The sequence below is a fragment of the Macaca mulatta genome, chromosome 19 (genome assembly GCF_049350105.2).
Source record: "Macaca mulatta isolate MMU2019108-1 chromosome 19, T2T-MMU8v2.0, whole genome shotgun sequence".
In the NCBI taxonomy this organism is placed as follows: domain Eukaryota; kingdom Metazoa; phylum Chordata; class Mammalia; order Primates; family Cercopithecidae; genus Macaca; species Macaca mulatta.
Window position 1 is genome coordinate 66,579,491 of NC_133424.1, and position 26,371 is coordinate 66,605,861.

Genomic DNA, 26,371 nt, shown 5'->3' on the forward strand with positions numbered 1-26,371 from the left:
CCGGGCGCGGTGGCTCACGCCTGTAATCCCAGCACTTTGGGAGGCTGAGACGGGCGGATAACGAGGTCAGGAGATCGAGACCATCCTGGCTAACACGGTGAAACCCCGTCTCTACTAAAAAAAAATACAAAAAACTAGCCGGGCGAGGCGGCGGGCGCCTGTAGTCCCAGCTACTCGGGAGGCTGAGGCAGGAGAATGGCGTGAACCCGGGAGGCGGAGCTTGCAGTGAGCCGAGATCCGGCCACTGCACTCCAGCCTGGGTGACAGAGCGAGACTCCGTCTGAAAAAAACAAACAAACAAACAAACAAAAAAAAAAACAAAAGAAGAAAACATTCTTTCATTGAACCTGCACAATTATGTTAACATCTTTCTTATGTTGTACTTAGATTTTTAAGTGAGCCGTGTTATCTCTCACATCAGATATTAATATGTTTGTCTTTTGTGGATATACTAGGATAGCAGTGTCAGAGTTTCATTTCACCTGTGCCATAACACTGAAGCCGAAGTGATCATTGCCTCTGAATTAGAAAGGACTGTAGGTAGATGAGTGAGCTCTCAGTGGGATGTGCCACAGGTGCCTGGTGCTCATTAGTGAAGGCACCTGTGTCACTCACTTCCCAACCCCACATTCAGTGACAATGGCACCTTGATTTGGGCCATGAAAATAAATATTTATGTCACAGAAATTGGTAGATACCACCAATAATAGCATTTGAAAGATGTCTTTTTCAGAATCAGCATAGCTGTGGTGTCACTTGAAATGTGTGAGTGATGATTCCAAGTGGTGATACTTCAGGAAAAGTTGCACACATAGCATCTGAGAAGGAGGGAAGAGCTCGAAGGGTGCAGAGAGGCTGTCAGGGCATCAGAGTGGATTTATCTTTACCTGGTTGGAATTTGATCTGTCGTTGACTTAGTTGGTGGTTCAGGTTTGGATCTCTGAACTGAAGAGATGGCGACTCAGTAAGGGACATCAAGGAGTGTGACACTGAGGAATAAGGAAGACTGTGTTACATGCTGTGGACCAGAGCACGCAGGTGTGCAGAGGTGTGAACACAACGCTGCCATGTGGGATGGAGCCTCATGTCTGGGGATGGGAAAAAAGGGGGATCCATTCGAGGAAAGTCAACATTCATAGTTAAAAAAAATGTATCACAGTTTAATGATCTTCTAGGAATCACCGCAGACAGTTTCCCTGCACTCAAATACGGATTCCTGTCTTTGGAAGTGACCAGCAGACAGTTCAGATAATGTAGGTCCTAGATTGTCCTCCAGAGCTGCCTGGGATCATCAGATCTGTCCCTGAGGCTCCACCTCTCTGAAGGATGCATTGTGGTCTCTGCTGTTCACCGGCCGGCTGCATCTTGGGGGCTTCTCTGTCTGTGCTGAGCCTCAAATAGCAGAATCCCGAGGACCACCAGGACCAAGCCAGCCACGCCCATGCGGATGAGATTCTCCACTGTGTAATCCTGTGGGTGTTGGCCTAGGGGTGGTGGACAAAGGTCACAGAGGTCAGAGCAGGTCAGAATCACCCCAGGACTCCTGGATGTCCACCCAGGGCACCCACCTCCCCTTGACAGTCCCTGACCCTCTGTGCCAGTCCCATAACCGAGAGCATCTCCTCATTCACCAGTCTTGGAATCTGTCTGGTTTTGTGACGGGCTGAGGGTCTCAGCTGCTCCTGAGAATCAAAACAGTGGAGAAGAGCCCTGAGGCCCGCCTCACTCCTGGGCTCTGCATTCTTCTCTTCCCCTGTGTCTATTGAGATGAGTTTTATGGAGTATCAGAAACCCTTCCTCTGCTGTAGCAGGGTTCCCTCCAGTCTCCTCATTAATTATGTCAGACTTCCTGTGCCCTACAAATCCAAGCTCGGCTCCCGAGTCATTTGGGAGAGTTTTCCTGCACCCCAGGAGCTCAGCATCTATAAGGAAAGTGGTCCCCAGTCCAGAAATAACCGAGACCTTGTGTGCTCTCTGAGCCCTCACAGGCTGCAAGGAGCAGGTGCAGGACCACAGCAGTCAATTCCCCTGGAGATGAGAGTCTCACGTATCCACCAGCTGAAGACGCAGGCTCCATGGAGGAGGGGCTGGACCTCAGGGGCTCCTGAATGTCAGGAGCACAGAGGGTTGAAAGTCTGGGCCTGCCTCCCCTTCATGCCCTCAGCCACTTCACCTGGGGTTTCATCTTCCGTTTAATCCCTAGGTAACGAATTCCTCGTGCAGGCAGGAATCCCTAGAATGCAATACAGGTGCACACACACCGGCACACACAGATAAGCATGTGCTAAGTGGTGGTGCTAACCGAGCTTCATAAATCAATATTTCTGCTTTCAGGAAGTGTGAATCTAGCTGAGAAAACCAGCAACAAACATGTAAAGACCTGTCACGTCAAATGTATTAAGCATATGGATGAATACACATAAAAATGTATTTAGATATACCTACACACATTCAGATGTAAGTATATAACTGTACATAAACGTGTATATATGTAAAACTTCAGATATATGCTTAATATGAAGTTATATACATGTTAGTATTTGAGTGAGAAATATTACTGTGCAATTTAGAAATAAATCAAATTTCCATGTTTTATAATTTATATAAATTTTACCAGAAATTAAAAGAGATCTACTGAAAAGTAATTAGAAAGGAGCGATTCTGTAGTGAGTGAACCCGAATTTAAAAGAACATGCTCAAACCAGTCACTTTCTCATGGATACCTATCTCTTATTTTAAAAAAGATAAATCAAATATCTCACCTAAAAATTGTTAAAGATGTTGAATAAGTCTTTAAGTTAAAATGAGCATACAATATTCTTATGAGTAAAATTTCAAAACACTTCTTAAATTCATTAAGAAAATTTCCATTTTGAATGTCTAAAGGAGGAAGATTTGATATTAATGAGAAATTTGTTTCTACATTGAATGTGTAAATTAAATCAAGACCCAATTAAAGGGGGAGTATCATTAATGATTTTTAAATAATAAATGCATACGACAAATAAAATCATACATTTATATATTCACATATTGTTTTAAAAGTTTTAGAGAAAAAGGAACGATGGACACGTGCGTATAGAAAACGCAGAGTAGAAATGAATTGTACAAAAGATGGGCTGTGAATAATTCCCTAACTCGTTCAGGGAGCAGGTGCACAGCCCCTCCTTATTCTCAGGGGTGCCCTGAGCACAGAAGCCTTCAGATGGGCACAAGGGAGGCAGTGTGGGGGCACCCACAGCCGGGGTGCTTCTCTCTAAAGGAGCGGGTCTGGGGCACACTCCAGCCTCATCACAGTCAGATCCCACCGAGGCCCGAGCAGCTTCTTCTCCGGTCCTGAGATGTCCCAGGGACCCCGCAGGTGTGGGTGAGGGGTTCATTCTCAGGGACCCTTGGACATGAGAAATGAGAGCTGCCAAGGGAACGTCTGTCTGTCCTCTCTCCATCTCTCCTGCCTCTCTTCCTCCTCCATCAGTCCAGCATCTTCCCCGTGTCCAAGTCAGACTGAGCCCCAAATCCTGCTGACCCAGCCTGTTCTCTTTTCTCTACTCATCAGACATCCTGCAGGACAAGATCAGAGTCTGGGGGTCCTGCAGAGCTGTGCCAGGTGTTGCTTTTAGTAGAAAATTGGAGAGATTTTCTCTTACACATGGGACAGGGGAGATTGTCAATCAGTGGGGTTTGTAAACTTTTGTTCTCTCCAAAATATTGTGGCTTTGTCTTACTAAGCTGAGATTCCAGGAGGGATGAGCAAAACTGCATGCACCTGCCTCCATCTCCGTTGTTTTTTGTTTTTTGTTTGTAAACCCTTACAGTTATTGGGACAATCAGGACAAGGCCAGAGAGGGCTGCAGGTGGGAGCAGATCTAGGATGAGCCCCATCCCAGATGCCCCAGAAGGTCAGAAATGAAGGGGCTTTGGGGTGGTCACATCTAGGCAGTTCCCTGTTATTCAGATCGAGAGTCCTGGGTGCAAGGAGAACCAGCTTTTTCAGAAGTTCCACCTCCCAAGGAGAGGCTGAGCCATCACAGCCCCAGCCCCACCTTCCTGGGCTCTTCCCACCTGACTCCTACAGCAAGCACCTGCCTGTGATCTCCGCTGGCCCTGGCTCCCCATGAGAGGTGATGGCTCCTGGGAATCCTGCTTGGGGAGGGGGAAAGTCCCCGCTGCTCCACTCATCAATGCCGAACCTCAGACACCTCCCTCCCCTCTGACCACCACGGAGGGAGCACCTGCCCCATCCCTGGAGCACCAGGAAGCCACGCGGACCACACCCTACTGTCCACCCTGCCCTCTGCTGCCCTGAATCAGATCCCGAATATTGGAGGTAGCAATGAGATGAGCCTAGAAACTTCTCTTGAGCTAGGAGTGGCTGTTTTTGTCACCCATGAGTCAGGACTTAGAGGTTGGGACCCCAGAGACTCTGATTCTGAAGTGGAGACATCAGGAGTGGAGTGTGTGGGGCCTCCGTCTTCCACCCTCAGTCTAATCTCATCTCTGAGCTTCACCGCCGTCTCCTCCCAGCACTCCCTGCTCTTTACCCTACTGAGACTTCAGGGGTGGGAGCCAGGGGTGGGAGGTCCCGTCTATTTCCACCCTCTCATGGGCTGGGCCCTTCCCTGCGGACCCTCCCCCTTCACTGCCCTCAATCATTATTGTTTCAGAGCTCCCCTGGAGGCAGGGCCTGAGCTGAGCCTTTGAGCTCAGAAAGGACAGGATCAGGGCCCTCACCTGAGACCACAAGCTCCAGGGGATCACTGGGGGCCGACCACTCGGAGGAGAGGTTGTGTGCACCGTAGCATGTGTACTGGCCCCCATGGGAGCCCCTCACAGGGCCCATGGTGAAGTTGGCCTGGGAAAGCCCAGCCTGGTGCTGCCGACCAGGACGCTGGAGGAAGTCACGTCCCCCCTCCTTGTACAGAGCGAATCTGTCATAGCCGGCATCAGAGCCACACTGGAGGGTCAGCTTATCCCCAGGGGCCACGACAGGACCCGGCTGCACTGAGAGTGACGGCTTCTTACAAACACCTGGGAAAAGGTGGTCACGGTTTCCAGGAGCCGATCCTCACACTTCCCCACAAACCCTCCCTCTCCCCCTGGGCCTCACCGCTGCTGATCCTCCTGTGTCTCTGGCCCCAGGAGCCCTGAGCCCTCTCGCCCAACATCATCCCACCTGGCGCTGCCCTGAGACGCGGCTCCTCCCCACCTGAGACCTCGAGCTCCAGGGGCTCACTGGGGTGAGTCAGCAGGTAGGGGTTGGAGCTGAATGAGGCGTAGCACCTGTAGGTCCCCGCGTGGGCTGAGGTCACAGGACTCATGGGAAATTCAGCCTGGTACATATGAGACCGGTACTTGGATTTCAGACTCAGGGGGGCATCAGCTGCTCCCTCCTTGGTCAGAAGGAAAGTGTCCATCCATCCCTGTGACTGACACAGCAGGGTCACGTTCTCTCCTGAGGCCACCGTGGGGCCCGGATGCACTGCGAGGGAGGGTCTGGCCTGGTTCTGTCCTGGAAAGAAGACGGATGGGTGAGTGGCTGCCCCGCCTTGTTCTGAGCTGAGACCTCCCCAGGGCTCTCTCTGGGACCCTCAGTCTCTCTGTCTCTGGTTTCTCTGAGTCTCCCCCTCTCCACCCATCCCCTGTCTCTGTTTATCTCTCCCTCCCTTGGGACCCCCACCCCTCATCCCGGCCATCACCACCTGGGCTCCCCCGCAGGGCCTGAGCAGAGCCTGGGTCCCTGACTGAACCCGCTGGGCTCCTCACCTGCGATCAGGATGTCCAGGGGGTCACTGGGGGCCGACCACTCGGAGGAGAGGTTGTGTGCACCGGAGCATCTGTACTGGCCCCCATGGGACACCCTTACAGGGCCCAGGGGGAAGTTGGCCTGGGAGAGCCCAGCCTGGGGCTGCCGGCCAGGGCGCTGGAGGAAGTCACGTTCTCCCTCCTTGTACAGAACGAATCTGTCATAGCCGACATCAGAGCCACACTGGAGGGTCAGCTTCTCCCCAGGGGCCACGACAGGACCCGGCTGCACTGACAGTGACGGCTTCTTAGAAACACCTGGGAAAAGGTGGTCACGGTTTCTAGGAGCGACCCTCAGGCTTCCCCACAAACCCTCCCTCTCCCCCGGGCCTCACCACTGCTGATCTTCCCGTGTCTCTGGCCCCAGGAGCCCTGAGCCCTCTCATCCCAACATCATCCCACCTGGCGCTGCCCTGAGACGCGGCTCCTCCCCACCTGCCCGGAGGCTCAGGGAACTCCAGGCAATGCTGTGAATTTCTCACCTGGGACCAGGAGCTCCAGGAGATCACTGGGTAAAGACCACACATAGGGAAAGCTTGAGTCATAACCATAGCACCGGTACGACCACCTGCGACTCGGGCTCACGGGGACCACGGAGAAGACGGCCCGGGATGCCCCACGGGTACGGGGCTGAGAGTTCAGGCATTGTGGGTGTTCATCTTCTCCTTCCTTACACAGAATGAAGCCGCCAAATGGCACCTGTGAGTCACACTGGAGGGTCACGTTCCCTCCTGAGGCCACCACAGGGCTGGGCAGGGCTGAGAGGGTGGGTTCTCTGTAGGCTCCTAGGAGAGAAGGAGGCACCGTGTTAAATGGGCTCCCACCTCCCGCATCATCCCCAGGGCTGGGCTGGGAGAGGGAGACGCCCCTGAGAGCCGACCCCCTTCCTGAGGACAGAGCCTGGGGCTGGGACCCCTGAGTGTCCTCTCACCTGTCACCACCAGCTCCAGGGGGTCGCTGGGCTCTGACCACCAACTGTGGCTGTAATACTGACAGCGATACCGCCCTGCGTCTTCCCAGGTGATGGATGGGATGGGGAACTGGCCCTTCCTTACAAGCTCTGGTCGTATCGATGTAATCCAGGATGCTGATTTTCTCTCCCTATATAGATGGTACCCCAGGGCTTCAAGGTTTCCCTGACACCTGAGGGTCACAGGACTCCCCTGGGTGATCACATGGTCTGGCTCAGCCCAGAGTGTGGGCTTGGGGAGGATTCCTAAAAGGAAATCAGAAATCAGATTCTAAGTCATTTCCCACCCAACAGATCTCAGCTCTTGGCTGCAGGACCCTCCAGACGCCCCCATCAGTCAGCCCAGGTCTGCTATTCTCCATCCCCAGCTGCACAGGGGTGGCCCCTTGTCCCCAGTGAGGAGGAGGGACCTGGGACAGCTGGGGACAGACTCACCTGCCTGCACGCGGGTCCTGGGGCCCAGACTCAGCCCTGGAAGAGAGTTCCCTGTGAGAGATTTGCCCCTGAAGCCTGAGCAGGTCCTCCCCTCCCTGGGATCTTTGTGAGCCCCTGGGGTCTCCTTATGCACTAGAGTTTGGCTGTGGGGTGAGGTCCCTCCTAGGTTAGAATCTCCCCTCCCTCTTCAAATCTCACCGAGACAGATCAGCACCGTGAGGATGGGTATCATGGCGTCTCCTCCCAAAACCCTGCTCTGCAGATGGATGAGCCCTCGGTGCTGGCAGGACAGAGACACACAGAGAAAAATAGCCTCTCCTCCTTCCCACCCTGTGTGGACACTCGGAGGCTGGGTCCTCCTGGGGTGTTGTCATCTGCAGCCACACAGGAAGCAGAACTGACCTCCCAGGATCCTGACTCTCATTCTCTTGGGGCTGAGGTTGGGGCAGGCACCGGGCCCTCTGCAGACATTTCAGACTGTAATGGGGTCTTTCCTGACCCCCAGCCACTGTCTGTCTGGTTTATCCTCGTCTCACGGAGAGCCGGGATGTAGCGGCAAATAGAACTGGTGCTTCCTGTGTCTGTCCTTCCAGATGAGGGTAGCGGAGGCTTCCCCTTCCTTCTCACAGCTTCCCCCAAGGTCTCCTTCCCTCCTTCAGCCCGTCCATCAGCACACGTTGTGTGGTCCTTACCATGGCAGTGGTGTCTCCAGCCCTGGAGATGCTTCAGGGAAGACGCAGGTCCATGCTGCAGGCAGACTCAGACCAGCAGAGACGCATCTCACAACTGACTGTGCCGTCCAGGCTGAGCTGCGTGTGGCAGTGAGGACAGAAGAGAAATGTAGGGAAATAGGGGAAGAAAAGTTGACTTCTTTCTTGGCACTGTACTGTGGGTTTTCTTTCAATAGTTCCCTCTCAACTTCCCCTTTTTAATTTTTTTTTTTTTTGCTACAGCGTCTACTCCCTCCCCCCAGGAACAAACCTCTGAGTCTTTCCTGCCTCCTCGGTGCCCCTTGCGTCCTTGGCCGACCCTCTGCACCTCAATTCCTGGTCAACATTTTGGGAACAATGACTTATGTTTGCGCTTTGATTTGAGGAGCTGAGGAGGGAGTTGATACTTATTTGATGACTGGTTTTCATCCACTGCCTATGTGACCTTGGTCTGTAGTGTCCCATCTCTGAGCCTCAGCTTCTTCCTTTGCAGGCTGTTGTCATGAATCCTACTCGTCACCGTGGTTGTGGGGTCAGTGGTGCCTGGACATTGGGAGGGGCTCATTTCTGCCTGATTTCCAGACCAGGGTAAGACCTGAGGTGTTTGGGACATGAGAGGGTCTTGGTGTTGGACTCCACAGTCTACGTAGGTGATTCATGTGTCCACTTAAGATGTCACATCTGACCCTAATGGAGAAATGTACATCAGGCATTTCTGAAATACCCAGAGCATCAATATCATGAGCAGAAAAAGACGTGTGGAAGCCCCGAGTGTAGAAGGATCCACAAGAAATAACAGAGGCCAGAGGTGAGATGCCACAAGGTCCCGGCACCATCAAGGGCTCATTAGGGTGGAGGTTTCTGCCACTGAGTGGAGCCAGGAGAGGAGCCTCGGGATCTGTAATACAGTGAGGAGCTCAGGGCTCCAGACCAAGGTGGGAGGCTGCGTCTTCCAGCCACACCTGAGGCTCGAGTGGACCCCAATCAGCCCAGAGGAGTTCCCTCAAAGGAGTGTACCAAACAGTCCAGTGATAGAGCTGCTGGGATTCCATAGAAAGAAGCACTAAACACCAGGGTGTCCATAGAGCATTTATTAGGGGCACTGCCATAGAGTGGGGCATCCTTGTCTCCTTGCCCAGTGTCTCCTTGTGGATCTCAAGGATGTGCTTCCACATAGCAGCATGTTCTTCAGATGGACAAGGAGACACTGGATGTTCTATGCAAAGCTTTAACCTAAAATAAAAATAAAAATAAAAATAAACCCCTAGAGAATATGATCTCTCAGTACAGTTGTTTCTTGGGATACACAGGCAACTTGTTTCAGTACCCCCTACACGTAACAAAACTCGCTGGTACTCCAGCCCTGACATTGTCTCTGCTAGACCTGCATATAGGAAAAGCCCGCTGTTCATATACACAAGTCTTGCCTCTCACAAATGCAATAGTTTTGATGCCATTTGTTTGAAAAAAGTGTGCACATAAGAGACCCCAGGAATTCAAGGTTGCATTGCTCCAGGGTTGCCTGGATTTTGAGTGTATTTGGGAATGAGAAACAAGGATTACAATCTGGAGTGCATGGCATGGCAAGCCACAGTGCATCCGGGGAGGAAAGTGTGATGTTGGGATATATGCTGGTTTTCACCCGCGGTTCCTGGTTCATAACTCCCATAGCGCTTGTTACAGTCTTTTGTTAGAATGTTGGCTGTTTTGGGCCTAGGGGGGGCCTCTGACCTCCTCCTGCCCTTCCTTCACCTGCCCAAGGCACGACTCGAATGTTCCCTGTCTTTCTGATGGTGGCTCTTAAGACCCTCTCAAAAGATGGTCTCACCCTGTTCCTTGTGGAAGGAGATGCTGACATCAGGAAGCTTCCATAAAAGCCCAAGAGGACTGGGTTTCGTGAGTTTCTGGACGGCTGAGCATGTGGAAGCTCCTGGAAGGTGGCGCCCAGGGAGGGCATGGAAGCCCAGCGCCCCTTCCCGCGTGCCTCCTGCTATGTGTCTCTTCATCTGTGTCCTCTGCAGTGTGCTTTGTATTCAACCAGGAAATGTCAGTGTTTCCCTGAGTTCTGTGAGCTGCTACAGGAAATTAATCAAACCCAAAGAGGGGGTCATGGGATCCCCAACTTGAAGCCTGTCGATCAGAAGTTCTGGAGGTCTGCACTTGGGAATGGTGTGGGGGACAGTCTTGGGGACTTAGCCTTTAATCTGTGGGATGTGGGATTGTCTCTGGGTAGACAGCGTCAGAGCTGACTTAGAGGACAGCCAGCTGCTGTTCGCTACTGGGTCTGGGGGAAAAAAAATCCCACACATCTGGTCCTAGAAGTCTTCTGTGTTGATCATTCCTGTGATGTGAGAGTAGAGGAAAAGCATTGTAGAGAGAGCTCTCTGTACCTAGAGAGGTAGAGGAAGTTCTTATCAGCAACAAGGGAGAGGCTGACAGCTGCCTAGAAACAGAGTTCCCTGGTTCCAGAGGTTCAAAGCCAGAGTTGCTGTCAGTCCTTTGGAGGAAATGCCGTTGCTGGGCAAGTGTTCTCTCGAGAGCATCTTATCTGAATTCCTGACGTCCTAAAGAATAGCTAGTGATAAACCTTGTCAAAGCAGGAGGAGGGTGAAGGACGTGGAAGAGGGACAGAACTAACGTTACACCTTTTGATTTATGATACTGGGATGACGTTTTCCTTATTTAGGTCTTTTGTTATTTCTTTGAGCAGTAGTTTTAAATTGTCAATGTGTATCTATTGCATCTCTTTGGTTAAATGTATTTCTCATTTTTTTTTGAGACAGAGTCTCACTCTATTGCCCAGGCTGGAGTGCCATGGCACGATCTCAGCTCACTGCAACCTTTGCCTCCTGGGTTGAAGCGATTCTGCTGCCTCATACTCCTGAGTAGCTGGGTTTGCAGGCGTGTACCACCACGCCCAGCTACTTTTTGTATTTGGATAAATGTATTTCTATGCGTACTTTTCTTGCAGACACTGCTGTAAATTGACTTGTTCCTCTACTACACATGTTGAAATGCTGAGCTCCATTAGCTATAAATGTGAACATAGTTGGAAATAGAGTCTTTGCAAATGCATTTAAGTCATGATCAAGAGATCATAATGAATTAGAATGGGTCCTAATTTGATCTGAGTGATATCATAATCTGAAGAAGAGAAGAGACACACAGAGAAGAATGGGTGTAAATACAGAGGTACCCAGGTAGACGTAGGCTGAGAAGATGGAGGCAGAAATTGGCGCAACACTGCCCCAAGCCAAGGAGTGTGTGAACCAGCAGAAAGTAGGACAAGTCATTTAAGAATTCTTCCATCGGCCAGGTGCAGTGGTGTACACCTGTATTCCCAGCACTTTGGGAGGCCGAGGCGGGTGGATCACCTGAGGTCAGGAGTTCAAGACCAGCCTGACTAACATGGTGAGACTCCCATCTCTACTAAAAATACAAAGATTAGCCGGGAATAATGGTGCACACCTGTAGTCCAATTACTCGAGAGGCAGAGGCAGGAGAATCGCTTGAACCTGGGAGGGGGGATGTTTCAGTGAGCCGAGATCGCGCCTTTGCTCTCCAGCCTGGGTGACAGCGAAACTCCATCTCAAAAACAAAACAAAACAAAACAAAACAAAAGAACAAAACATTCTTTCATTGAACCTGTACAATTATGTCAACATCTTTCTTATGTTGTACTTAGATTTTTAAGTGAGCCGTGTTATCTCTCACATCAGATATTAATATGTCTGTCTTTTGTGGATATACTAGGATAGCAGTGTCAGAGTTTCATTTGGCCTGTGCCATAACAGTGAAGCCGAAGTGATCATTGCCTCTGAATTAGAAAGGACTGTAGGTAGATGAGTGAGCTCTCAGTGGGATGTGCCACAGGTGCCTGGTGCTCATTAGTGAAGACACCTGTGTCACTCACTTCCCAACCCTACATTCAGTGAGAACCTATTGGCACCTTGATTTGGGCCATGAAAAGAAATATTTATGTCACAGAAATTGGTAGATACCACCAATAATAGCATTTGAAAGATGTCTTTTTCAGAATCAGCATAGCTGTGGTGTCACTTGAAATGTGTGAGTGATGATTCCAAGAGGTGATATTTCAGGAAAAGTTGCACACATAGCATCTGAGAAGGAGGGAAGAGCTCGAAGGGTGCAGAGAGGCTGTCAGGGCATCAGAGTGGATTTATCTTTACCTGGTTGGAATTTGATCTGTCGTTGACTTAGTTGGTGGTTCAGGTTTGGATCTCTGAACTGAAGAGATGGCGACTCAGTAAGGGACATCAAGGAGTGTGACACTGAGGAATAAGGAAGACTGTGTTACATGCCGTGGACCAGAGCACGCAGGTGTGCAGAGGTGTGAACACAACGCTGCCATGTGGGATGGAGCCTCATGTCTGGGGATGGGAAAAAAGGGGGATCCATTCGAGGAAAGTCAACATTCATAGTTAAAAAAATGTATCACAGTTTAATGATCTTCTAGGAATCACCGCAGACAGTTTCCCTGCACTCAAATACGGATTCCTGTCTTTGGAAGTGACCAGCAGACAGTTCAGATAATGTAGGTCCTAGATTGTCCTCCAGAGCTGCCTGGGATCATCAGATCTGTCCCTGAGGCTCCACCTCTCTGAAGGATGCATTGTGGTCTCTGCTGTTCACCGGCCGGCTGCATCTTGGGGGCTTCTCTGTCTGTGCTGAGCCTCAAATAGCAGAATCCCGAGGACCACCAGGACCAAGCCAGCCACGCCCATGCGGATGAGATTCTCCACTGTGTAATCCTGTGGGTGTTGGCCTAGGGGTGGTGGACAAAGGTCACAGAGGTCAGAGCAGGTCAGAATCACCCCAGGACTCCTGGATGTCCACCCAGGGCACCCACCTCCCCTTGACAGCCCCTGACCCTCTGTGCCAGTCCCATAACCGAGAGCATCTCCTCATTCACCAGTCTTGGAATCTGTCTGGTTTTGTGACGGGCTGAGGGTCTCAGCTGCTTCTGAGAATCAAAACAGTGGAGAAGAGCCCTGAGGCCCGCCTCACTCCTGGGTTCTGCATTCTTCTCTTCCCCTGTGTCTATTGACATGAGTTTTATGGAGTTCCTCAAAAACCCTTCCTCTGCTGTAGCAGGGTTCCCTCCAGTCTCCTCATTAATTATGTCAGACTTCCTGTGCCCTACAAATCCAAGCTCGGCTCCTGAGTCATTCGGGAGAGTTTTCCTGCACCCCGGGAGCTCAGCGTCTATCAGGAAAGTGGTCCCCAGTCCAGAAATAACTAAGACCTTGTGTGCTCTCTGAGCCCTAATAGGCTGCAGGGAGCAGGTGCAGGACCACAGCAGTCAGTTTCCCTGGAGATGAGAGTCTCACGTATCCACCAGCTGAAGACGCAGGCTCCATGGAGGAGGGGCTGGACCTCAGGGGCTCCTGAATGTCAGGAGCACAAAGGGGTGAAAGTCTGGGTCTGCCTCCCCTTCATGCCCTCAGCCACTTCACCTGGGGTTTCATCTTCCGTTTAATCCCTAGGTAACGAATTCCTCGTGCAGGCAGGAATCCCTAGAATGCAATACAGGTGCACACACACCGGCACACACAGATAAGCATGTGCTAAGTGGTGGTGCTAACCGAGCTTCATAAATCAATATTTCTGCTTTCAGGAAGTGTGAAACTAGCTGAGAAAACCAATAACAAACATGTAAAGATCTGTCACGTCAAATGTATTAAGCATATGGATGAATACACATAAAAATGTATTTAGATATACCTACACACATTCAGATGTAAGTATATAACTGTACATAAACATGTGTATATATGTAAAACTTCAGACATATGCTTAATATGAAGTTATATACATGTTAGTATTTGAGTGAGAAATATTACTATGCAATTTAGAAATAAATCAAATTTCCATGTTTTATAATTTATATAAATTTTACCAGAAATTAAAAGAGATCTACTGAAAAGTAATTAGAAAGGAGTGATTCTGTCGTGAGTGAACACGAATTTAAAAGAATATGCTCAAACCAGTCGCTTTCTCATGGATACCTCTCTTATTTTAAAAAAGATAAATCAAATATCTCACCTAAAAATTGTTAAAGATGTTGAATAAGTCTTTAAGTTAAAATGAGCATACAATATTCTTATGAGCAAAATTTCAAAACACTTCTTAAATTCATTAAGAAAATTTCCATTTTGAATGTCTAAAGGAGGAAGATTTGATATTAATGAGAAATTCGTTTCTACATTGATTGTATAAATTAAATCAAGACCCAATTAATGGGGGAGTATCATTCATGATTTTTAAATAATAAATGCATACGACAAATAAAATCATAAATTTATATATTCACATATTGTTTTAAAAGTTTTAGAGAAAAAGGAACGATGGACACGTGCGTATAGAAAACGCAGAGTAGAAATGAATTGTACAAAAGATGAGCTGTGAATAATTCCCTAACTCGTTCAGGGAGCAGGTGCACGGCCCCTCCTTATTCTCAGGGGTGCCCTGAGCACAGAAGCCTCCAGATGGGCACAGGAGGGGCAGTGTGAGGGGCACCCACAGCCGGGGTGCTTCTCTCTAAAGGAGCGGGTCTAGGGCACACTCCAGCCTCATCACAGTCAGATCCCACCGAGGCCCGAGCAGCTTCTTCTCCGGTCCTGAGATGGCCCAGGGACCCCGCAGGTGTGGGTGAGGGGCTCATTCTCAGGGGCCCTTGGACATGAGAAATGAGAGCTGCCAAGGGAACGTCTGTCTGTCCTCTCTCCATCTCGCCTGCCTCTCTTCCTCCTCCATCAGTCCAGCATCTTCCCCGTGTCCAAGTCAGACTGGGCCCCAGATCCTGCTGACCCAGCCTGTTCTCCTTTCTCTACTCATCACACATCCTGCAGGACAAGGTCGGAGTCTGGGGGTCCTGCAGAGCTGTGCCAGGTGTTGCTTTTAGTAGAAAAATGGAGAGATTTTCTCTTATACATGAGACAGGGGAGATTGTCAACCAGTGGGGTTTGTAAACTTTTGTTCTTTCCAAAATAGTGTGGCTTTGTCTTACTAAGCTGAGATTCCAGGAGGGATGAGCAAAACTGCACGCACCTGCCCCCATCTCTGTTGGTTTTTTTTTTTTTAACCCTTACAGTTATTGGGACAATCGGGACAGGGCCTGAGAGGGCTGCAGGCGGGAGCAGATCTAGGATGAGCCGCATCCCAGATGCCCCAGAAGGTCAGAAATGAAGGGGCTTTGGGGTGGTCACATCCAGGCAGCTCCCCGTTATTCAGATGGGGAGTCCAGGGTGCGAGGGGAACCAACTTTTTCAGAATTTCCACCTCCCAAGGAGAGGCTGAGCCATCACAGACCCAGCCCCACCTCCCCGGGCTCCTCCCACCTGACTCCTAGAGCAAGCACCTGCCTGTGATGGCCCCTGGCCCTGGCTCCCCATGAGAGGTGATGGCTCCTGGGAATCCTGCTCGGGGAGGAGGAAAGTCCCCGCTGCTCCACTCATCAATGCCGAACCTCAGACACCTCCCTCCCCTCTGACCACCACGGAGGGAGCACCTGCCCCATCCTGGAGCACCAGGAAGCCACGCGGACCACACCCTTACTGTCCACCCTGCCCTCTGCTGCCCTGAATGAGATCCCGAATATTGGAGGTAGCAGTGAGATGAATCTAGAAACTTCTCTTGAGCTGGGAATGGCTGTTTCTTTGTCACCCATGAGTCAGGACTTAGAGGTTGGGACCCCCAGAGACTCTGATTCTGAGGTGGAGACATCAGGAGGGGAGCATGTGGGGCCTCCGTCTTCCACCCTCAGTCGAATCTCATCTCTGATGTTCACCCCCATCTCCTCCCAGCACTCCCTGCTCTTTACCCTACTGAGACTTCAGGGATGGGAGCCAGGGGTGGGAGGTCCCGTCTATTTCCACCCTCTCATGGGCTGGGCCCTTCCCTGCGGACCCTCCCCCTTCACTGCCCTCAATCATTATTGTTCCAGAGCTCCCCTGGAGGCAGGGCCTGAGCTGAGCCTTTGAGCTCAGAGAGGACAGGGTCAGGGCCCTCACCTGAGACCACGAGCTCCAGGGGGTCACTGGGGGCCGACCACTCGGAGGAGAGGTTGTGTGCACCACAGCATCTGTACTGGCCCCCGTGGGAGTGGCTCACAGGGCCCAGGGGGAAGTTGGCCTGGGAGAGCCCAGCCTGGGGCTGCCGGCCAGGGTGCTGGAGGAAGTCACGTCCCCGCTCCTTGTATAGAGCGAATCTGTCGTAGCCGACATCAGAGCCACACTGGAGGATCAGCTTATCCCCAGGGGCCACGACAGGACCCGGCTGCTCTGAGAGTGACAGCTTCTTAGAAACACCTGGGAAAAGGTGGTCACGGTTTCCAGGAGCGACCCTCAGGCTTCCCCACAAACCCTCCCTCTCCCCCTGGGCCTCACCACTGCTGATCTTCCTGTGTCTCTGGCCCCAGGAGCCCTGAGCCCTCTGGTCCCAACATCATCCCACCTGGCGCTGCCCTGAGACGCGGCTCCTCCCCACCTGCCCGGAGGCTCAGGGAACTCCAGGCAATGCTGTGAATTTCTCACCTGGGACCAGGAGCTCCAGGAGATCACTGGGTAAAGACCACACATAGGGAAAGCTTGAGTCATAACCATAGCACCGGTACGACCACCTGCGACTCGGGCTCACGGGGACCACGGAGAAGACGGCCCGGGATGCCCCACGGGTACGGGGCTGAGAGTTCAGGCATTGTGGGTGTTCATCTTCTCCTTCCTTACACAGAATGAAGCCGCCAAATGGCACCTGTGAGTCACACTGGAGGGTCACGTTCCCTCCTGAGGCCACCACAGGGCTGGGCAGGGCTGAGAGGGTGGGTTCTCTGTAGGCTCCTAGGAGAGAAGGAGGCACCGTGTTAAATGGGCTCCCACCTCCCGCATCATCCCCAGGGCTGGGCTGGGAGAGGGAGACGCCCCTGAGAGCCGACCCCCTTCCTGAGGACAGAGCCTGGGGCTGGGACCCCTGAGTGTCCTCTCACCTGTCACCACCAGCTCCAGGGGGTCGCTGGGCTCTGACCACCAACTGTGGCTGTAATACTGACAGCGATACCGCCCTGCGTCTTCCCAGGTGATGGATGGGATGGGGAACTGGCCCTTCCTTACAAGCTCTGGTCGTATCGATGTAATCCAGGATGCTGATTTTCTCTCCCTATATAGATGGTACCCCAGGGCTTCAAGGTTTCCCTGACACCTGAGGGTCACAGGACTCCCCTGGGTGATCACATGGTCTGGCTCAGCCCAGAGTGTGGGCTTGGGGAGGATTCCTAAAAGGAAATCAGAAATCAGATTCTAAGTCATTTCCCACCCAACAGATCTCAGCTCTTGGCTGCAGGACCCTCCACACGCCCCCATCAGTCAGCCCAGATCTGCTATTCTCCATCCCCAGCTGCACAGGGGTGGCCCCTTGTCCCCAGTGAGGAGGAGGGACCTGGGACAGCTGGGGACAGACTCACCTGCCTGCACGCGGGTCCTGGGGCCCAGACTCAGCCCTGGAAGAGAGTTCCCTGTGAGAGATTTGCCCCTGAAGCCTGAGCAGGTCCTCCCCTCCCTGGGATCTTTGTGAGCCCCTGGGGTCTCCTTATGCACCAGAGTTTGGCTGTGGGGTGAGGTCCCTCCTAGGTTAGAATCTCCCCTCCCTCTTCAAATCTCACCGAGACAGATCAGGACCATGAGGATGGGGGTCATGGCGTCTCCTCCCACTGCCCTGCTCTGCGGATGGATGAGCCCTCGGTGCTGGCAGGACAGAGACACACAGAGAGAAATAGCCTCCCCTCCTTCCCACCCTGTGCGGACACTCGGAGGCTGGGTCCTTCTCCTGGGGTGTTGTCATCTGCAGCCACACAGGAAGCAGAACTGGCCTCCCAGGATCCTGACTCTCATTCTCTTAGGGCTGAGGTTGGGGCAGGCACCGGGCCCTCTGCAGACATTTCAGACTGTAATGGGGTGTTTCCTGACCCCCAGCCACTGTCTGTCTGATTCATCCTCGTCTCACTGAGAGCCGGGATGTAGCGGCAAATAGAACTCGTGCTTCCTGTGTCTGCCCTTCCAGATGAGGGTAGCGGAGGCTTCCCCTTCCTTCTCACAGCCTCCCGCAAGGTCTCCCTCCCTCCTTCAGCCCGTCCATCAGCACACGTTGTGTGGTCCTTACCATGGCAGTGGTCTCTCCAGCCCTGGAGATGCTTCAGGGAAGACGCAGGTCCATGCTACAGGCAGACTCAGATCAGGAGAGACGCATCTCACAACTGACTGTACCATCCAGGCTGAGCTGCGTGTGGCAGTGAGGACAGAAGAGAAATGCAGGGAAATAGGGGAAGAAAAGTTGACTTCTTTCTTGGCACTGGACTGTGGGTTTTCTTTCAATAGTTCCCTCTCAACTTCTCTTTTTTTTTTTTTTTTGCTACAGCGTCCACCCCCTCCCCCCAGGAACAAACCTCTGAGTCTTTCCTGCCTCCTCGGTGCCCCTTGCGTCCTTGGCCGACCCTCTGCACCTCAATTCCTGGTCAACATTTTGGGAACAATGACTTATGTTTGCGCTTTGATTTGAGGAGTTGAGGAGGGAGTTGATACTTATTTGATGACTGGTTGTCATCCCCTGCCTATGTGACCTTGGTTTGTAGTGTCCCATCTCTGAGCCTCAGCTTCTTCCTTTGCAGACTGTTGTCATGAATCCCACTCGTCATCGTGGTTGTGGGGTCAATTGTGCCTGGACATTGGGAGGGGCTCATTTCTGCCTGATTTCCAGACCAGGGTAAGACCTGAGGTGCTTGGGACATGAGAGGATCTTGGTGTTGGACTCCACAGTCTACGAAGGTGATTGATGTCTCCACTTAAGATGTCACATCTGACCCTAATGGAGAAATGTACATCAGGCATTTCTGAAATACCCAGAGCATCAAGGTCATGAGCAGAAAAAGACATGTGGAAGCCCCCAGTGTAGAAGAATCCACAAGCAAGAACAGAAGTCAGAGGTGAGATGCCACAGGATCCAGGCACCATCAAGGGCTCATTAGGGTGGAGGTTTCCCCACAGAGTGGAGCCGGGAGAGGAGCCTCGGGATCTGTAATACAGTGAGGGGCTCAGGGCTCCAGACCAAGGTGGGAGGCTGCGTCTTCCAGCCACACCTGAGGCTCGAGTGGACCCCAAGCAGCCCAGAGGAGTTCCATCAAAGGAGTGCACCAAACCGTCCAGTGATAGAGCTGCTGGGATTCCAAAGAAAGAAGCACTGAACACCAAGGTGTCCATAAAGCATGTATTAGGGGGACTTCCATAGAGTGGGGCATCCTGATCTCCTTGCCCAGTGTCTCCTTGTGGATCTCAAGGATGTGTTTCCACATAGCAGCATGTTCTTCAGATGGACAAGGAGACACTGGGTGTTCTATCCAAAGCTTTAACCTAAAATAAAAATAAACACAAAAATAAACCCCTAGAGAATATGATCTCTCAGTACAGTTGTTTCTTGGGATACACAGGCAACTCGTTTCAGTGCCCCCTACACGTAAAAAAACTTACTTGTACTCCAGCCCTGACATTGTCTCTGCTAGACCTGCATATAGGAAAAGCCCGCTGTTCATATACACAAGTCTTGCTTCTCACAAATGCAATAGTTCTGATCCCCATTTGTTTGAAAAACGTGTGCACATAAGAGACCCCAGGAATTCAAGGTTGCATTGCTCCAGGGGTGCCTGGATTTTAAGTGTATTTGAGAATGAGAAGCAAGGATTATAATCTGGAGTGCATGGCATGGCAAGCCACAGTGCATGCGGGGAGGGAAGTGTGATGTTGGGATATATGCTGGTTTTCACCTGCAGTTCCTGGTTCATAACTCCCATAGCACTTGTTACGGTCTTTCATTAGAATGTTGGCTGTGTTGGGCCTAGGGGAGGCCTCTGACCTCCTTCTGCCCATCCTTCACCTGCCCAAGGCAAGACTCCAGTGTTCCCTGCCTTTCTGATGGTGGCTCTTAAGACCCTCTCAGAAGATGATCTCACCCTGTTCCTTGTGGGAGGAAATGCTGACATCATGAAGCTTCCATAAAAGCCCAAGAGGACTGGGTTTCATGAGTTTCTGGATGGCTGAGCTGTGGAAGCTCCTGGAGGATGGCGCCCAGGGAGGGCATGGAAGCCCCGCGCCCCTTCCCCCCATGCCTCCTGCTATGTGTCTCTTCATCTGTGTCCTCTGCAGTGTGCTTTGTATTCAACCAGGAAATGTCAGTGTTTCTGAGTTCTGTGAGCTGCTACAGGAAATTAATCAAACCCAAAGAGGGGGTCATGGGATCCCCAACTTGAAGCCAGTCGATCAGAAGTTCTGGAGGTCTGCACTTGGGAAAGGTATAGGGGACAGTCTTGGGGACTTAGCCTTTAATCTGTGGGATGTGGGACTGTCTCTGGGTAGACAGCGTCAGAGTTGACTTAGAGGACACCCAGCTACAGTTCGCTACTGGGTCTGGGGGCAAAAAAAAATCCCACACATCTGGTCCTAGAAGTCTTCTTCTGTGTTGATGATTCCTGTGATGTGAGAGTAGAGGAAAAGCACTGTAGAGAGAGCTCTCTGTACATAGAGAGGTAGAGGAAGTTCTTATCAGCAACAAGGGAGAGGCTGACAGCTGCCTAGAAACCGAGTTCTCTGGTTCCAGAGGTTCAAAGCCAGAGTTGCTGTCAGTCCATTGGAGGAGATGCCATTGCTGGGCAAGTGTTCTCTCGAGAGCATCTTATCTGAATTCCTGACATCCTAAAGAATAGCTAGTGATAAACCTTGTCAAAGCAGGAGAGGGGTGAAGGACATGGAAGTGTTTCTTGTGGGTTTTTTTTTTAAGTCCTTAGAAACAGTTCTTATCTGAGACCTGGAAGCATGAGCGTCTTCTCCTTCAGGCCTTTCTGGCCCTGTGGGGTGTGAGTTTGACCAAAGTCATCTCATCCTTGCACCTGTGACTTTCCTATTGGGTGTCTGCAGTGAAGGCACCGGGTTACGAAGTTTAACCTGAGAGTTTCAGGAATTTGGTTGAGGGGAGGGCTCGTTTCTATATTTTTAGCAAAAGGGTTAATTTTTCAGTGTTTTCTAGAAACAACCTAAAGTGCTTTATGAGTACTTGGGGATGCTCAAGACCTCCGCTTGGGTTCCAGCCTGCAGGTGGAAACAGGCATCTGTCCAACCCACAGAGCAGTCGTGGCACTTTCTCTCTCTCTCAGAACAAGGAAAAAAGTGGAGGAAACTGTGGGACCTTAGAGACTGTGGCTCTCCGTCTTTTGTGTTTGTGGACAGACCCTGGGATAACTCAGTGACCCAGGCCACACTCAACACTGAGCCACCTTCCTGGGTGCACACGACACAGACTTGCTTTATCATTGTTGGACCGGGCGTATCTGGCACTTGAGTGTGAAGGTCACATGGACCTCGCCATGCTGGGCATAACACGGAACTGATTCAAAACTTGGGAGTGTGGACACTGCAGGGCAGGAGTGGCTACAGGAATGCCCTCATCAGTTTTCATTCCTGAGTCAGTCCTGGGAGAAACCCTGTATGGAAGATCATGTGTGTTGGGAGAAAAACCCACCCCCGAGGAATAAAAATCAAACAGTCCATTAGAGAAAAAACAGGCAACTATAGAAATGAATTAGGAAGCTATTGTGATGTGAAAAATAGTAAATTATATTAACACAGTTAGAAATAATTTCATCAAGAATGAGACACAGCTGAAACAATAAACATTGTATTGGTGTAGAATATTTATTAAAATTTTTCATTAGTCATCAGAGAAAAACTAGAAATAAAAAAATAGAAAAGATAATTAATGCACACAAGAAATGGAATGAGAAGAGGAAACAGATATCTCTCTATAGATCACACTTTCAGAATGAGGGAAATAAGGAGTATGTTAGTAAATACTTGCAAAGAAATAAGTTGACATTTTTACAGAAATGAAGAAAGAACATGAGTTTAATGTGCATAAACTCATAAATAACATTAATGTCTTAACTATGATAGAGCAAACAATACCTAGAATAGATACAAAGTAATTTTAAAATTACTGGAGAAAATGAAAATTATTCTCAAATGAAAGACAAGCACGTTGGGACTGGATTTCCCAAGAGTAAAAAGTGACAAGAAAATGACTGGGGGTTGAAGTTCCAGTTGGCTGAATGGAAAGGACTGGAGTCTGCCTGCTCACCAAGAGGACCCAAAATGGCAAGTAAATAACAACAGGTCAAGTGGATCTTCCAAGAGGATGCTGGGGTTCACCTGAGAACCATGAGGACACGTAGAGAAGAGAAGAGAAAAGGTGGGAGCCAGGAGAGGCTCCTAACATGGGGAAGGGGTGAGAGAGTGAGAGATTCCCTAACACGGGGAAAGGGTGAGTGAGTGAGAGATTCTCTAGCATGGGGAAGGGGTGAGTGAGTGAGAGGCCTCCTAACAAGGGGAAGGGGTGAGTGAGAGGCTCCTTAACAAAGGGAAAGGGTGAGTGGGTATGAGGCCCCTGGGATCCACACCCCTGCCTTGGCCCTTTACAATTCTAGTCACAGGAGAGCCCCTGATCCCCCTTGGCCTGCAGAGGCACACAGGGAGTTCCTGGAGATGGTGCAGAGGCACCTCTGGAGCCCACGTGGAGTCCCACAGGCTTCTGATCCCTGAGCAGCCTGGGTCCAGCTGCCACTGCCTTAGCAAGGAGGGAGGAGGCCAGGCACCTCTGTGGGCCCCAGAATCAATATGACAGCTGGGGCACAGGAACAGTGAAGCTGAGCACCACACAGCTCCCCACCTCTGTTGTGTCCTGCTAAATTGGGCTTCCTTCCTGTTAAATTGGGCGTCCTTCCTGTTAAATGGGGCTTCCTTCCTGCTAAATGGGGCTTCCTTCCTGCTAAATGGGGCTTCCTTCCTGTTAAATGGGGCTTCCTTCCTGCTAAATGGGGCTTCCTTCCTGCTAAGGGGGCTTCCTTCCTGCTAAGTGGGGCTTCCTTCCTGCTAATGGGGCTTGCCAGCTGCAGGGCCCCAGTGCACCCGTCCTGCCCCCACCTGAATACCGTGGCCCCGGCTTGGTGCCCTCTGAAAGCCCAATGCTCAGAGACCCCTGACAAGCCCTTTGCAGTCACTGCCACCTCTGCCTCTGCCCCTAGGCTGCCCCAGGCTCAGGGAGGGTGTGGGGAGGCCTGGCACTTTTGCATGTCCCCAACAGCAAAACCGAGTGCCACTTTTTCAGGTGGGCAGTGTGAGCGGGCCCTGTGCCCCACAGCTGCCAGTCTCCAGTGCCCCAGCCAAGGGGCCCTGCCCTCCCTAGTGACAGGCCCACAGCACAGCCACCCTGCCCCCACCTGGACATTTCAGCTGCAGCCTCCAGCCCTTCTGAGAGCCCAGTCCCCACAGGCCTGTGATCTGCCCACGGGCTCTACCACCTGAGCCTTCTGCCTGTCCCGCCTGAGAATTCTGCCTGTGACCTGGGGACCAGCCCAGCCCTCCCCATCACAGCCAGCACCTGAAGCCTGGAACAGCCGAAACCCAGTCAAGCTCCTACAGGACTCGCACACACTGTCCAGCCGGCCACCTAGGGGCCTGCGATCCGGGAACTGCCTGCCCTTTCCTACTCTGCTGGCACCTGACCAGTCACCCCAGGGCCTGAGGTCGGGCCCACCCAGCCGGTAACACCACCACAACTGACGTCCACTCTCCCATCCAGAGACGCAGAACCCCCCACATCCCACCTACATGAAGCAGCTGCCACGTCGGACAACAGACAGCCGTTCAGGGTCTGCACTGGGCTGAGGGAGGAGGCTCTGCCTTGGAACCATGACTACAGAGAATGGCAAGGCGGGTGTTTCCCACGGCTCCCAGCCACACCGTGGACAGCCGCTCAGGGTCTGCACTGGGCTGAGGGAGCAGGCTCTGCCTTGGAACCATGTCTGCAGAGAATGGCAAGGCAGGTGTTTCCCACGGCTCCCAGCCACACCGTGGCCTGGGGAGAGACAACAGTGTGAGTCTGAACTGAGACTCACGAGCCCTGGAGCAAGGGTGTGATAGGGAAACAGACAATGTTCCTCCCTATGGGACTGGAAGCGGATGTAGCTCCTTCATCCCCTGCAGAGACCTCAGGGCATTTTACCAGGCGCTGCCCCAGCCATGTCCATCAGGACTGGTGCCTGCACTCATCATTAGGATATTCGTGGGCAAGCCAGGGGTTCCAGCTCTGCCCCGCTGTGTTCTCTCACCCCGTTAGAACAGGAAGCTCCGGGCTCCAGACACTCCACGGTCCAGCCCTTCCGCTGAAACGACAGACAGCACCTCACAGGAAACACGCCAGGTCCATATGCACCTGCTTGTGCTGAGGGTGGCTCTTACCCTTAAGCACCAGCTCCCGGCCTGCGATTTGAACTGAACAGCCCAACACAAACCGTGCTGCAGAAGCGCCCAAGGCTATGGGAAAAGCCAAAAGACCCTTCCCAGCATGCTCTGCAGTCACACTCCCCGCGGGGCCGGGGGGAAAATGCGCAAAAGAAATCCCATCCAGATGAAAATAAATTCAAAGAGAGTAAGTGGCAGCCTCTCCAGATGAGAAGGAATCCGTGCAAGGATCCTGACGCCGTGAAAAATCTGAATATTGTGGCACCACCAAAGGATCGCACTAGCTCTCTAGTGATAGACGCTGAAAACAACGGAAACTCAGAAAGGACAGATAAAGAATGAGACAGAGAAAAAAACATTACAAAGAATCAGTGAAAGAACGTTGGTTTTTTAAAAGCATAAATAAAATTGAGAGATGGCTGACTACACTAATCACAAAAAGGAGATTTAAGTAAGTACAACCAGAAATGATCAAGTTGACAGTACAACTAACACCACAGAAATACAAACGATCATCAGAGACTACTAGGAACAGCTTTATGCACATAAACTAGAAAACCTAGAGAAATGGACGAATTCCTAGACACATATAGCTTCCCAAGATCGCACAGGCAAAAAATAGAAACCCTAAACAGACCAATAACGACCAATGAAAAAGGATCAGTACTAAAAAGTCTTCCAGCAAAAAGGCCCAGGAACAGATGGATTCACGGCTGAACTTTGCCATATGTACGAAGAAGAGCTGGTGCCAATCATACCGAAAGTATTTCAGAAAATCAAGCTTGTGGAATTCTTTGCTAGTTCATTCTACAAAATCAGTATCATGTGGATAGCAAAATCACACAAGGATCCAACAGAAAAATAAAACTACAGGCCAAGAAACCTGAGGAACACAGATGCAAAAATCCTCAAGAAAATACTAGCAAACGGAATCTAACTGTGTATCAAAAACATAATTCATCATGCTCAAGTTGGCTTGATTCCAGGGATGGAAGGATGGCTCAATATATGCAAGTCAATAAAGATGACTCATGAAATAAACTAAGAACAGAAAGCATATGATCATCTCAATAGATGCAGATAAAGCATTCAAGAAAGTCCAACATCCCTTCATGATAAAATCCCTCAACAGATGAGGCGTGAAAGAAACATACCTCAAAATAATAAGAGCCCCGGCATGACAAACCCACAGTCAATATCAAATTGAATAGGGAGAAATGAAAACTTTTTCCCAGGAAAATGGGAATGGGATCCTCCGTAATTCCCTGGGGTCTCCTACTGGCCTACCTGTGGGGCAAGGTCCCTCTCATACTGGAATCTCCCATTCCCCTCGTCAAATCTCAGTGAAGTGAACCATGGCCATGGGCGTGAGAGTCATGGCGTCTCCTCCTACTGGCCCCGGCCGTGCGGGTGGATAAGGCCACAGTGCCCACTGGACAGAGACACACAGGGCCTGGGCACATAGAAGCAATGTTCTCCCACTTACAGGATTTTCCCACCAGCATCTCCACGGGTGGTGAACTGTCCCGGACCCCATCACGAGCCCGGCTCTTGTTTTCCCAGGGCTTGGACTTTCTTGAAGGCTTTATCTGCCTCTATTGAGATGATTGTATGTTTTTTGTTCTTAGTTTATGTCGTGAGTCACGTATATTGAACCATCCTTTGAGACAGGCACCGGGCTTTCTGCTGATATTTCAGACACACAAGGCATCTCTCCTGATCTCCGTTCGCTGTCTGCCTGAACTGTCCTCATCTCACTGAGGGCCAGGATGTAGCTGCAAATGGACGTGGTGCCTCCCTGAGTTGGTCCCTTCGAGGTGAAGGCAACGGAGGGTTCTTCCTTCCTCTCAGAGCCTCTCCGTGGGGTCCCACTCTCTCCTTCGGCTCACCTGTAAACACACCCTTGTGGGGAACCTACCACGGCCAGTCTTCTCACCAGTCCTGGGGAAGCTTCAGGGAAGATGCAAATTCAGGCTGCAGGGCAGACTCAGATCAGCAGAGACTCCTCTCACGTCTGGCTGTGCAGTTCCAGTTGAGTTTCACTGTGGCAATGAGCAGAAAGTGGAAATACAGGGACACAAGGGAAGGAATCGTGACCCTTT

General features: G+C 51.2%; 1 protein-coding gene and 2 long non-coding RNA genes across 11 annotated transcripts in view; 2 read left to right on the plus strand and 1 right to left on the minus strand.

The window, feature by feature from the left end:
- Nucleotides 1–26,321, minus strand: part of LOC722780 (leukocyte immunoglobulin-like receptor subfamily A member 3) — a 28,865-nt gene extending 2,544 nt beyond the window's left edge. For 3 of the 9 annotated variants that reach the window (XR_013410187.1, XR_013410190.1, XR_013410189.1), the window contains exons 1-9: nt 7,900–8,097; nt 7,406–7,581; nt 7,208–7,243; nt 6,734–7,018; nt 6,285–6,587; nt 5,764–6,060; nt 5,207–5,509; nt 1,632–1,682; nt 888–1,484 (exon numbers count right to left, since the gene is read on the minus strand). Coding sequence is in view for 3 of the 9 variants with exons in the window: in XM_077981289.1 (XP_077837415.1) it covers nt 1,348–1,484; nt 1,632–1,682; nt 4,732–5,028; nt 5,207–5,509; nt 5,764–6,060; nt 6,285–6,587; nt 15,951–16,247; nt 16,473–16,775; nt 16,922–17,206; nt 17,396–17,431; nt 17,594–17,675; nt 18,091–18,093 (2,394 nt within the window). In the remaining 6 variants the exon portion in view is untranslated. Of the gene's footprint in view, nt 1–452; nt 1,485–1,631; nt 1,683–1,962; nt 2,105–4,731; nt 5,029–5,206; nt 5,510–5,763; nt 6,061–6,284; nt 6,588–6,733; nt 7,019–7,207; nt 7,244–7,405; nt 7,582–7,899; nt 8,098–15,950; nt 16,248–16,472; nt 16,776–16,921; nt 17,207–17,395; nt 17,432–17,593; nt 17,676–18,090; nt 18,208–25,556 lie in introns of those variants that run through there. The other 6 variants (XM_077981289.1, XR_013410192.1, XR_013410191.1 and 3 more) reach the window with 6 other exon arrangements.
- Nucleotides 1–26,371, plus strand: part of LOC144337321 (uncharacterized) — a 153,312-nt gene that overhangs the window by 96,826 nt on the left and 30,115 nt on the right. The window lies entirely within an intron of this gene.
- On the plus strand, nt 8,982–26,321 carry LOC144337308 (uncharacterized). Its single transcript, XR_013410280.1, has 2 exons — nt 8,982–9,691; nt 19,876–26,321. It is a non-coding gene; the product is annotated as an uncharacterized LOC144337308 (long non-coding RNA).